Raw genomic sequence first — 12,471 nt, 5'->3', positions numbered from 1 at the left:
CCCTCCACGGTAAAAGGCCGAAGATATTCAGGTACTGACGAATCGAGTTACTTTGACTTCTGCTCTGACATCTTATGGTCATACGATCAGATCTTGATGGGGCGATGCCTTTGAGTTTGCCGGCTACAAATCATTCTCATTTAATATCCTGCAAAGGGAGTTAACGAAAAAATGTTTCTGTTAATGCAGAACAGAAATCCAAAAAAAGGCGTACATTTCTTTCGGTTTGAGTTTGCTGTGTGGAAATCCTCCTTCTCTCCCTGTGAAGGGAAGGAAAGCAAAGCATGCGCCCTGTCGCACCTCGCCCCCTATAAAGATGGCGGCCCGAACTGGACCCACGGAACATGCCCCCGACAAAGATGGCGGCGGCAACACCCACTACTGCCGCCGCCGCCGCCGCCGCCGCCGCCTCAGGCCCACGGACGCCTGCCGCAATCGCGGGGCTGGCCGTTTACTAATTCGAGTCCGGGAATCTACAGGGGGCATTCACGAAAGCGCCCAGTCCACACTGTCATCATCTCGTTCCCCGCTCTTACTCCGTTTCTTTTTTAAAACCGTCGCTTTCCGCTGCGGCGTACGGCTAGACAACAGTCACAGGGGTACTGCGCGTGCGCGGGGGCATCCTTCCGGCGGGGTTGCGGTCACATGACGCAAACTAGCCCCGCCCATCACTCGCACTGCTTGGTTGGAGATTCAGCCTATCCCGCTCCATGGAGGAATAGGGGACAGGTTTGGTGTATGGCTGTGAGGGAAGGGGGTAGGAGCTTAAAATAGGACGAAGGAAGGGATGACACGAGTGTGTATACAGAGCCGTCATAGTTGCCAGTAGCAATGTTTGCATTGACTGGGGTGTGGCTTGCTCCCCATCAAGCTGTCACTGCTTTGGATAGAGCTTAGAAGAGACTTATATGGATGGTTCCAGCAAATGAGAAACCTCAGTTATCAGGATAGATTAAAGAAGTTGGTGCTGTTCTCCCCGGAGAGAAGGCCGACAGGAGATTTAAAGAGGCTTTCAACATCAAGAGCGGGTTAGGTAGTGTCGCTTGGCAAAAACAAAAGGTTTTGCCCATTCGTAACAGACAAAAGAATATGATGGGAGAGAAACTTTTTTTTTGCAGTGAGAATTAAGGTATGGAGAGCACTGGATGATAGGATAGAAACAGTGAGCAGGGAAATGGGAAATCAGCAGTGGGAAATTGTCACTAGGGAATCGAACAGATGGGCGGAGTGTCCATTTTCTATATTATCATAATTCTGCAAAGCTGCATGGGCATTCCAGATCCAGTCTAAGAATACCAGGCTTAGGGGAAGAGAAATTTCTTCACATAGTGAGTAGTGGAATTCTCTGCCACCAAAAGCGATTCAATCGCTTCACTGAATATTTTCAAAAAGGAATTAGATTTAGTTTTTTGGGTGAAATCGTATGGGAGAAAGTGGGAACAGGGCACGGAGTTGGATAATCAGCCATGATCACATTGAATAGTGGAACTCAAACAGCTGAATGGTTTGCTGCTGGTGTTTTATTTGTATCAACACCCTACTGAGGCAGAAGGAAAACAAAGCAAGCAAATCCTGCTCATTAGATCTCACCTCCTCATGGGACCCCTGCCCCATGTGTCCAAAGCAAACTCAATAAAGAGCCAAACAAAATCTGAAACTGCTGGAAAAACACAACAGGTCTGGCAGCACTTGTGGAGAGAAAAGATGGTGCTAGACCTGCTGAGTTTCTCCAGCAATTTCTGTTTTTGCATGTTCAGATCTCCAGCATGGGCAGTTCTTGTTTTATGAAATCAAGAAAAATTATTTAGCACTTTTTGCATCTCTCTCCTGGACTGACTGACAGTGATTGCTTTTGCACACAGGATGTTACAAAAGTATTCACAGACAGGAAACTCAAATCAAACATCATATCAGATCAAATCAACTATTCATCAGACGTGTGGTATCAGCAGCTTTTTGGTCTAAATACTTAGTTCCAGGTACTTACTGCTCACCGCATAAATTTTTTAAATTTTCACCTGCAATCTGTCATGAGAACAACTTCTTTCTAAGTTATCTACCTCTTTCAATAGCACTTCTATCTCTCCTCAATCGTCTTTGCTGCAGGAGATCAGTCTCAGGTTCTCCAACCTCGCGTCTCTCCAGTGCCTGCCCAGCATCTACAAAGCACACGTCAGGAGTATGATGAAGTACTCTCCATTTAACTGAACCCAACAATACAGTAATTCCACCCAGGCTCCAAACCCATGACCTCTACCACTGGGAACGCCAAAGCAGCAGGAGAGCATCATCACCTGCAAGGTTCCTTCCAAGTCACACGCTATTCTGAACTGCACCTGTATCATTGCTGTTCCTTTACCGTAACAGCGCCAAAATCCTGGAACTCGCTTCCTGCCAGAACAATGGATTGTGAGCAATGCTGCAATGCCATGAACAAATTATGAAAAACTTGCCACTAAAATTCCTCATACCTTGAACATTCTGGTAAATCTCCTCTCAGTCGTCAGGGACCTTCCCATCCTTAATAGTGCATGTTGATCACTGGTTTCCAGGGACACAAATGCTCCATGTTCCCGTGTGTGATGCTGCCGTGCTCCCAGGGAATTACTTCAACTGAGAATTTTCTCTGACTTCAGCCTTAGATGAAAGGTGAGTGATTTTTAAGAAGAAATTCAGAGCAGTTGTAGTCAGCTGAATAGCCACCATAATATTTGGTACCTGCACCATAATATTTCTGTGAATCCCTTAATTCACTCATGGGATGTGGGCAGTGCTGACTGGGCTAACATTTATCACCCATCCATAGGTGCCCCTGAGAAGAGGGTGGGGAGCTACCTTCTACTCCTGCAGTCTATGTGCTGTAGGTAGATACCATTCAGGAAGGTTTTTCAGGATTCTCACCCAGTGACACGGAAGGAATGTTGATATGTTTCCAGGTCAGGGTGGTGAGGGGCTTGGAGGAGAACTTGCAGGTGTTTATGTTCCCATGTGTCTGTTGCCTTTGACCTTCAAGACGGAAGTGGTTGTGAATTTGGAAGGTGATGTCTTTGAAGACCCTGGGTTGAAGTCTGACTCCCTGCCTCCATCCAGGACTCAGAAATGCATTTGGCAGGTGCTGTCAAAGGAGCCTTGGTGAATTTCTGCAGTGTATCTGGCAGACGGTACATACTGTTGCTACTGAGTGCTGTTGGTGGAGTAGGGAGATGTTTGTGGATGTGATGCCAATCAAGCGTTCTGCTTTGTCATGCATTATGTCAAGCTTCTTGAGGGTTGTTGAAGCTGCACTCATCCAGGCAAGTGGGGTGTACTCCATCACACACCTGACTTATAGATGTGGTCAGGGTTTTGGTGGGGTCAGGTGGTGAGTTCATAGGATCATAGAATCCATACAGTGTGGAACAGGCCATTCAGCCCAACAAGTCCACCCCCCTACTCTGTAACCCTACATTTCCCATGGCTAAACCACCTAACCTATACATCCCTGGACAGTTGGTAATTTAGCATGGCCAATCCACCTAGCCTGCATATCTTTGTTGCTCACTAGGATTCCTAGCTTCTGACCTGCTCTTGTACCCACAAGTGATATGACAGGTTCAGTTTCTGATCAATAGTATCCCCCAGCAAGTTGAGAGTGGGGAAATTCAGTGATGGTGACACCTTTGACTGTCAAGGGATTATGCTTAGATTCTCTGCTGTTGAGAGAATCTTACTGTTATCTGAGAGACTTTCCATAGCTCAGGAGCTGATGTGACTCCTTTACTGTGGATCTAATCCATACTTATTGCTCCGTTTTACCTCTGCCCTCCTTGATCACCTCTCTGCTACTGTCTAACTTACTCTGTCAATAGTAGGTTTAGTCAGGTATGACATTTAACTGTTATTTTGCCCAATTGTGTCTAAAAGACTTTCCATAGCTGACCATCCCTTGACCCACGCGCTGTTGACTTACCGGTTTTATCTTCCCACAGGATCATTCAGTCAGGAAATGTTTCTCCTGTGCCAGAGTCAATTTCCCCTTCCACTCCAACTTTATATTGACCATCACATTCTGCACCATTTTTATTCCCGATAATTCATTCTGCACATCATGAAACATTCATTTTGTTTCACAGATACCAGCAGAAATTTGCCAATTCCTAGTCGCCTATGTACGTTTGACCTTTTGGAACCGCTGCAGTCCATAGTGAAGGTGTTCCCACAATGACGTCAGGTAAACAGTTATTCACCTAGCAATGAAGAAGCAGTGACATACGTATAAATCAACAACAATTTGTATTTATAAGACCTTTCGTAGAATAGAAAATTCCACAGTGATCCACAGAAATTTTACAAATTAACATTTGACATGGTGCCACAAATGGAGATGTTAGGATCTGGGGCAAAAAAACTGAGACCAAGACAGGGTATCAAGGATTGTTGTAAATAAGGTCGAGAGGCAGAGTGTTCGATGGAGTAAGTTCTAGAGCTGGCATCCTTGGAACTGAAAAACAGAAGGTTTGAGTTATAAAAATAATTTGAGTAAGCTGGGACTTTTTCACTGGAGCATAGGAGGTTGAGGGGTGACCTTACAGAGATTTATAAAATCATGACAGGTAGGAATTGCTAGGGTCTTTTTCCTGGGGAGAGGGAGTCCGAAACTAGAGGGTATTATTTTAAAGGTAAGAAGAAAAAGTTTTAAAAAGGAAACGAAGGGCAACGTTTTTGCATAGAGCGCAGTTCGTGCATGGAGTGAATTACCAGAGGAAGTGGTGGATGCAGCTATAGTTACAACATTTAAAAGACATTTGGATAAGTACATGAATAGAAAAGGCTTGGAGAGATATGGACCAAATGCAGGCAAGTGGGACTAGTTTAGTTTAGGAGCATGGCCAGCATCGACTGGTTGGACCGAAGGGTCTGTTTCCATACTGTGTAACTCTATAACTCTATCTATGACTCTACAATATGGTTAGCAATGGTGAAAAATTAAAATCCGCAATGTTCAGGAGGACAGAAAAAGAGAAACCCAAGATATGAGGGTTGTGACGCGAAACAGTACTGAGCTAGGGAGGACTGAGAGGCTGGAGGAGATTAGAGATTGGTAGGAATTTGAAAATCAGGGATGAGCATTTAAAAATGTTGGTGACTCTTGAGCTTAAACCGAATAGTGGGCAGGGCTGGGGTCAGTTGCATGGAAAATTATAAAACCAAAGGCAAAGGAAAAGGTAGGTTTGATGGTCAGTGATGGGGTTAAATGTTACCAGAAAACAAAAGGAAGGGACAGAATGTGCAAATGTCATATTGTACCAAGTGTAGGGAAACTCAATAATAGAACAAACCCAAAGGTTTTATATCTTAAAACAAGGTAGTCAACTGATGGCGCAAATAGAGTTAAACCAAGGTCACAATGACTTTAAATAGTGGGGGAGAGGGGGTGGGAGGCCGTGGTGCTCAAGAGGTGTTATTAAAGTTTTCATAACAGGTAATAGGGCAGGGTATGGAAGGGGTCAGGAAACAACCACTGTGGCTGAGGTTTAAGGGGACATCTATGAGAAGGGGGTTGGTCAATCCAGAACTGAATCATTGTACTTGAATGCACGTAATATACAAAACAAGATAAATGAGCTTGTAGCACAGACTGAAATTGGCAGGTCCAATTGGCAACGAAATGGGTACAAGGGGATCAGGTCTGAGAACTAAATATCTGAGGATGTGGATCCGACTGAAAGGACAGGCAGGCAAGCAGAGGGGGAAGGTTGCCTTGTTAGTAAGAAATTAAATTAAATCAACAGCAAGAAGCAATAAGCTTGGAAGGTGTAGAATCTGTGAGGAACCACAAAGGATGCTGATGGGAGTTATATACAGGCCTCCAAGCAGTAGTCAGGATGTGGGCAGAAAATAAATCAAGAGATAGAAAAGGCATGTAAGGAAGGCACGATTACAGTAATCATGGGGGATTTCAATATGCAGGTGGACTGGGAATATGAGGTTGGTAGCAGACACCAAGAAAAGGAATTTCTGGAATGTCTATGAGATGGTTTTTGGGAGTAGCTTGTGATAGAACCCACTCGGGAAAAGCAATGTGACGTGTAATGAGCAGACTTGATTAGGGAGCTTAAGGTGAAGGAAACCCTAGAGGACAATTACCATGATTTGAGAGAATTCACCCTTGCAGTTTGAGGGGGAGAAGCTGGAATCAGATGCAATGGTATCACAATTGCGTAAAGGAGCCTACAAAGACATGAGGGAGGAGCTGGCCAGCACTGATTGAAAGGGGGAAAGATAGGGAAGATGGTGGAGCAGCAATGGCAGGGGTTTCTGGAGAAATTGGGAGACGTAGCAGAAATTCACTCCAAGGAACAATAACGCTCCACAAACAGTTGGGAGTACAGGATCTGGTGAGAGGGAGGAACAGAAGGAAATCAGTGTCAGGAGGAAAATAGCGTGGGGTAAATAGATGATATTAAAGGCTCTTAAATTTCCAAAATGCGATAATCTACATCCCACAGCACTTAAAGTACAGGCCCTAGAAATAGTGGATGATCTTTTAAGAATCCAGAGACACTGTAACTTCCTATGAATTGGAATGTAGCTGACATAACACCACAAAAAAGGAGGTAGAGAGAAAATGAGGAGGTATGGATTGGTTACCCTGACATCAGTAGTGCCGAAAACAGAGTCCATTATAAACAATTTAAAAGCAGAAAATTTGGATAGCAGTGACAGGATTGGATGTTAGCATGTATTTACGAAAGGGAAATTAAGCTTGACAAATGTACAGAAATTTTCCAAGCACGTAGTTGGTAAGAAGGGGGCAGTGGATATAATGTACCCGGACTTTCAGAAGGTTTTTGATGTGATCCCATAAGAAATTAGCATGTAAAAGTAAAGCGCGTGGGATTCGGATACTGACACAGAGAACTAGTTGGCAGACAGGAAACAGAGTTGGAATAAATGGGTCTTTTTCCAAGTGGCAGCCATTGATGAGTGGGGTACCAGAAGCATCAGTGCTTGGACTCCAACTATTCATAAAGGTATGAATGATTTAGATGAGGGAACTAAATGTCATATCTCCACATTTGCAGGCGATACAAAGCTAATTGGGAGAGTAAACTGTGAGGAGGCTACAGAGATGCTATGGTGTGATTTGGACAAGTTGAGTGAGTAGTCAAATGCATGATAGATTAAGTATAAGGTGGATAAATGCAAGGTTATCCATTTTAGTCACAAAAACAGGAAGGCAGATTATTATCTGAATAGTGATTGTTTGGGGAAGTTGGGAGGTGCATGAGACTTGGGTGTCCTTGTACACCAGTCACTGAAGGTAAGCATGCAGGTACAGCAGGCAGTGAAGAAGGTAAATGGTATATTGGCCCTTGTAATAAGAGGATTCAAGGATAGGACCAGGGATGTCTTGCTGCCATTGTACAGGATCTTGGTGAGACCACAGCTGGAATACTGAATGCGGTTTTGGTCTTCTTATTGGAGGGAAGATGTTCCGATTCTGAGGGAGTGCAGCAAAACTTTACTGGACTAATGCCAGAATGGCAGGACTGATGTACAAATAGACACTGGATCAGTTAGGACTACATTCATTGGAGTTTAGAAGCAGAGGTGGGATGGTTCTCATAGAAACCTATTAACTTCTCACAGAACAAGACAGGGTAAAAACAAAGATGTTCCCAATGACGGAGGATGCAAGAACCAGGGGTGAAAGTCTAAGGATACAGGGTAGGCTGTTTAGGACTGAGATGAGCAGAAATTTCTTCACCCAGAGAGTGCAAACCTGTGGAATTGTCTGCTGCAGAAATCAATTGAGCTAAAACATTGAATGTTTTCAAGAAGATAGATATAGTAATGAGCTCTCAAGGGATCAAATGACGTGGGACGAAAGCACGAAGAGGGCACTGAGTTGGATGATCAGCCGTGATCACATCAGATGGTGGAGAAGGCTCAAAGGGCCAAATAGTTTTCTCAGTGTGAACACGAGTTGAGTCAGGAATCCTACAAATCCATATTTGACTTTTATTGGCCCCAGTACAAGGGCTGGAGTTTAATCAACATCAGAAGTGGACCAAGACCATGAGTCATTACTGGACGTGTTTAACATCAAAATCCAATCACAGTATCTGATTGTGAACTTGCTGGTGTGTCAGCAGGTAAGATGAACGAGTGAATCTCCTTCCACACTCAGAGCAGGTGAACGGTCTCTCCCCAGTGTGTACTCGCTGGTGTGTCAGCAAGCTGGACGAGCGAGTGAAGCTCTTCCCACACTCTGAGCAAATGTATGGTCTCTCCCCCGTGTGGACTCGCTGGTGTGTCAGCAGGCTCGATGAATCAGTAAATCCTTTTCCACACACAGTGCAGGTGAATGGCCTCTCCCCAGTGTGGTTGCGCTGGTGTATCTGCAGCTTGTACGACTGAATGAACCCCTTCCCACACTCAGAGCAGGTGAACGGCCTCTCTCCAGTGTGAACTCGCTTGTGTCTCAGCAGAGCAGATGAATCAGTGAACCCCTTCCCACACTCAGTGCAGGTGAACGGTCTCTCCCCAGTGTGAACGCGCTGGTGGGTCAGCAGGTAAGATGATCGAATGAATCTCTTCCCACACTCGGAGCAGGTGAACGGCCTCTCCCCAGTGTGAACTCGCTGGTGGGTCAGCAGGCTGGATGAATCACTAAATCCTTTTTCACACACAATGCAGGTGAATGGCCTCTCCCCGGTGTGAGAGCGCTGGTGTACCTGCAAGTTGGTTGACTGAATGAATCTCTTCCCACATTCGGAGCAGGTGAATGGCCTCTCCCCGGTGTGGACCCGCTTGTGTCTCAGCAGGGCAGATGAATCAGCAAATCCCTTCCCGCACTCAGTGCAGGTGAATGGTCTCTCCCCGGTGTGAACGCGCTGGTGGGTCAGCAGGTTAGATAACTGAGTGAATTCCTTCCCGCACACAGAGCAGGTGAATGGCCTCTCCCCTGTGTGAATCCTTTGGTGGGCCAGCAGGGTAGATGATCGAGTGAATCCCTCCCCACAGTTGGAGCAGGTGAAAGTCTTCTCCCCAGTGTGAGTACGCCGATGAGTTTCCAGCTTAGACGGGGAAATGAACCCCTTCCCACAGTCCCTACATTTCCACGGTTTCTGCACGCTATGATTGCAGTTGTGCCTCGACAGAGCAGATGATTGTGTGAAGTCTCGCCCACACACTGGACACATGAACAATTTCTCCCCACTGCAAACAGTGCTGTGTCCTTCCATGTTCAAAGTCCAACAACATTCAGGTTCTGAGAGGTTGGAAGAATGTGTCCTGATGTAACATTTGGTTTGCAGTTTCTAAATTGGTTAAACGAAACGAAAAAAAAAAAATTGGGATGAGAGAGTATACATTAAAAACATAAAAGCAGGCACAAAGGTGAAATGGAGTTGAATAAATCTGATCATTTATGGTCATTTAAGGGGCCAACGCTTGTGAAAAGGAGTGACCACAAATGCTGCTAGGATATCTTAACTACCAAACAAGTCACTAGCGTCCATCAGAAGAGCAATACGGCAAACCAGTCTGGGCTGATACAAAACTTGGGCCTCAGTGAAAGCAGAGAGAGAAACAGGGAATGGTGGTGGTCATAGAGGTAGAGGCGAAGATGAGGGATTTTATAAATGGCTGCATTTACAGCCAATATCACAATGAAATGAGTGCACAGACAAAAACGCAATGTAGTGTCACTGCCAAGCAAAGGCACAGCAGTTGTCTGTCACTGGTGCAAGGGACACAGGAACATAACACCTGCATTCAGCAAACAATTCAACAGCCAGAAAACCTGTTATCATGCATTTTATGCAAGTTTGAGTTCAAGAATAATGAAGTCTTACAATCCTTTTGCCTGGCGCATGCAACAGTCTGCACGTTTTTTTGTCTCAAACTGAGTCAGGATGCTGCTCCCAAAATGGTGTGGGGGGAATATTCTTAGGACTCACTCCGTACACTTGAAAAACTTGCTTGATCTCGTTTGTTAAGTCCCTCAGGATTCAGGATGACTTCCGGTGAGGAAGTGACAGGCACACCACCATATGCACCATCAGGACAGGTCATGAAATTGAGCAGGCTGACATCGTACGCTAATACAGACTGGTAATTGTAGTCAAGTTGAAGCTGACTGAACACATAGCTTTCACATCTGTCTTGTTAATGGTCTTTAAGAGAAAGGATCTGTTGTCCTGGCCTATACATAACTCCAAAATCACAATGATGTGGTTGATTCTTAATTCTAAATGACCCATTTCCGTCCAAACATTTCCTATTCGTGTACTTATCTAAATGTCTTTTAAATGTTGTAACTGTACCCACATCCATCACTTCCTCCAGAAGTTCATTCCAAAAACACATCTTTTTAAAACCTTTCTCCTGTCACCTTAAAAATATGCCCCCAGTCTTGAAATCCTAGGGAAAAGACACCTGCCATTCATTTTATCTATACCCCTCATTATTTTATAAATGTTTATAAAGTCACCTCTCAACCTCCCACGCTCAATGGAAAAAGTCCAAACCTATCCAGCCTCTCCATATAACTCAAGCCCTCCATTCCTGGCAACATCCTGGTAAGTCTCTTCTGAACTCTCTCCACCTTAATTATATCCTTCCTATAACAGGGGGACCAGACCTGGAAACAGTACTCCAGAAGAGGCCTCATCAATGTCCTGTACTATCTCAACATGACGTCCAAATCCTATACTCAAAAAGTCTGAGCAATGAAGGCAAGCATGCTAAATGTAATGCAAATTTCAAAGAATTATGTACTTGAACCCCTAGGTCTCTGTTTGACAACGTTGCCCAAGGCCCTACTTTTAGTTGTATAAATCTTGTCTTTGTTTGTTTTACCAAAATGCAAAATGTCCCATTTATCTGCATTAACCTCCCTCTGCCATTCTTCTCCTACTGGCCCAGTTGATTAAGATCCCATTGTAGTTTTCAATAACCATCTTCACTGTCCACTATACCACCAAACTTGGTGTAATCCACAAACTTATTAAACATGTTTTCTATATTCTGATCTAAATCGTTTATATAAAGTGAACAGAGTGGACCCAGCACCAATCCCTGCAGAACACCTCTGGTCATAGGTCTCCAGTCCAAAAAACAACCCTCCACCACCACGCACTGTCTCTTGCTGTTAAGCCAATTTTATACCAAATTGGCAAGCTCACCCTGAATCCCATGTGATATAACTTTACTAATTAATCTACCATGCAGAACCTTGTCCCAGCCACCATCAGTTCGGAAGAGGGGTCACCAGACCCGAAATGTTAACTCTGTTTTTTCCTTCACAGGTGCAGCCAGACCTGCTGAGCTTTTCCAGCAACTTTGTTTTTGTTCCTGATTTACAGCATCCGCAGTTCATTCGGTTTTTACCTTGTCAAAGGCTTAAATAAAGTCCAAGCAAACAACATCGACCACTCTGCTTTCGTCAATTGTCTTAGTTACTTCCTCAAAAAAACTGAGTCACGTTTATGAGACAGGATATCCCTCACACAAAACCATGCTGATTACCCCAATCATTCTTTGCGTCTCCAAATGCATGTAGATCCTATCTTCAAGGATCACTTACCTACCACTGAAGTCTGAAAGAAAGCAAGCTGAACATGCGCCCTGCTGCACCTCGCCCCCTATAAATATGGCGCCCGAGGCAATGTCCCGGGGAACTTTGCCCCCTAACAAAGATGGCGGCGACAACCGGGCCTCTTACCATAGGAGGCCCGAGGACGTTTTCCTGTTTGTCTCGAACACGGCACTGGGAGTTTCTAATTCGGATCTGGGAGCGTACCGCGGGTGTTTGTTAAATCTTCCAGCCAAACCGAGCGTTGTTTGGTTTCCTCTCCTCATTATTCCTGCACCTCTGCTATTGACTTCAGCTCTGGCACTCGGCCAGACTACCACCGTTGCAGCCACGCCCCCTCCTTTACTCCGATTGGATGGAGGACCAGACACGCTTTTTCCGCCAGACCCGCCCCCGATACCCTATAGGGCATGGCCCGCTGTCAATCAGTCACGGCCATCGAATGCATACGCAGTCCAGGCCGGGTGAACCATGGTTTGTAGGGCGCATGCGCAGCCACCATTTTCCTGCAGCCACCGGCGACCGGACGGAACGTCGGGCCCGAAAGGCTGCGGTAACAACCCCGTGTCAGTGCAGACCACGGATCATAATCTTCCGGTCTACCACCAAACCCACACCCCAACCCCTTCCCGTTCGCATCAGAGGGAGCGTGGGCTCACGGGCTTCCTTCCGGTTTCAGACCTTGGGATGGGGAGAAATGGGAGAAGAGGTTGTGGGGGACGGGTGTGATTGGGAGGGCGAGAGGGGGGCTGGAGGGTAAAGGACGGGAGGTCGGCGAGATGGGGGGGGAGCGTTAGGGAGGGCAAAGGGAGAGGGGGGGGGCTGGACGGGGAAGCGGGGGGGGGGGCAAAGAGGGGGGTGGAAGATGGGAAGGAGGGATGGTGCAT

The 12,471-nt window shown here is 45.7% G+C and overlaps 2 protein-coding genes across 4 annotated transcripts in view; one reads left to right on the top strand and one right to left on the bottom strand.

Annotated features, from left to right (window-relative positions):
- LOC109915891 (zinc finger protein 585A-like) overlaps nt 1-12,471 on the bottom strand; it is a 43,106-nt gene that overhangs the window by 4,488 nt on the left and 26,147 nt on the right. The window contains exons 3-6 of the mRNA XM_048619382.1: nt 11,580-11,633; nt 8,102-9,305; nt 2,061-2,159; nt 301-426 (exon numbers count right to left, since the gene is read on the bottom strand). Coding sequence (XP_048475339.1) covers nt 301-426; nt 2,061-2,159; nt 8,102-9,305; nt 11,580-11,633 — 1,483 coding nt within the window. The remainder of the gene's footprint in view (nt 1-300; nt 427-2,060; nt 2,160-8,101; nt 9,306-11,579; nt 11,634-12,471) is intronic.
- LOC109915889 (gastrula zinc finger protein XlCGF57.1-like) overlaps nt 12,036-12,471 on the top strand; it is an 8,188-nt gene continuing 7,752 nt past the window's right edge. For 2 of the 3 annotated variants that reach the window (XM_048619226.1, XM_048619227.1), the window contains exon 1: nt 12,058-12,150. The gene's annotated coding sequence lies outside the window, so the exon portion shown is untranslated. Of the gene's footprint in view, nt 12,151-12,471 lie in introns of all 3 variants that reach the window. The other variant, XM_048619228.1, reaches the window with a different exon arrangement.

The sequence above is a fragment of the Rhincodon typus genome, chromosome 42 (genome assembly GCF_021869965.1).
Source record: "Rhincodon typus isolate 14 chromosome 42, sRhiTyp1.1, whole genome shotgun sequence".
Lineage (NCBI taxonomy): Eukaryota > Metazoa > Chordata > Chondrichthyes > Orectolobiformes > Rhincodontidae > Rhincodon > Rhincodon typus.
This window is presented reverse-complemented; position numbering and strand designations above follow the sequence as displayed.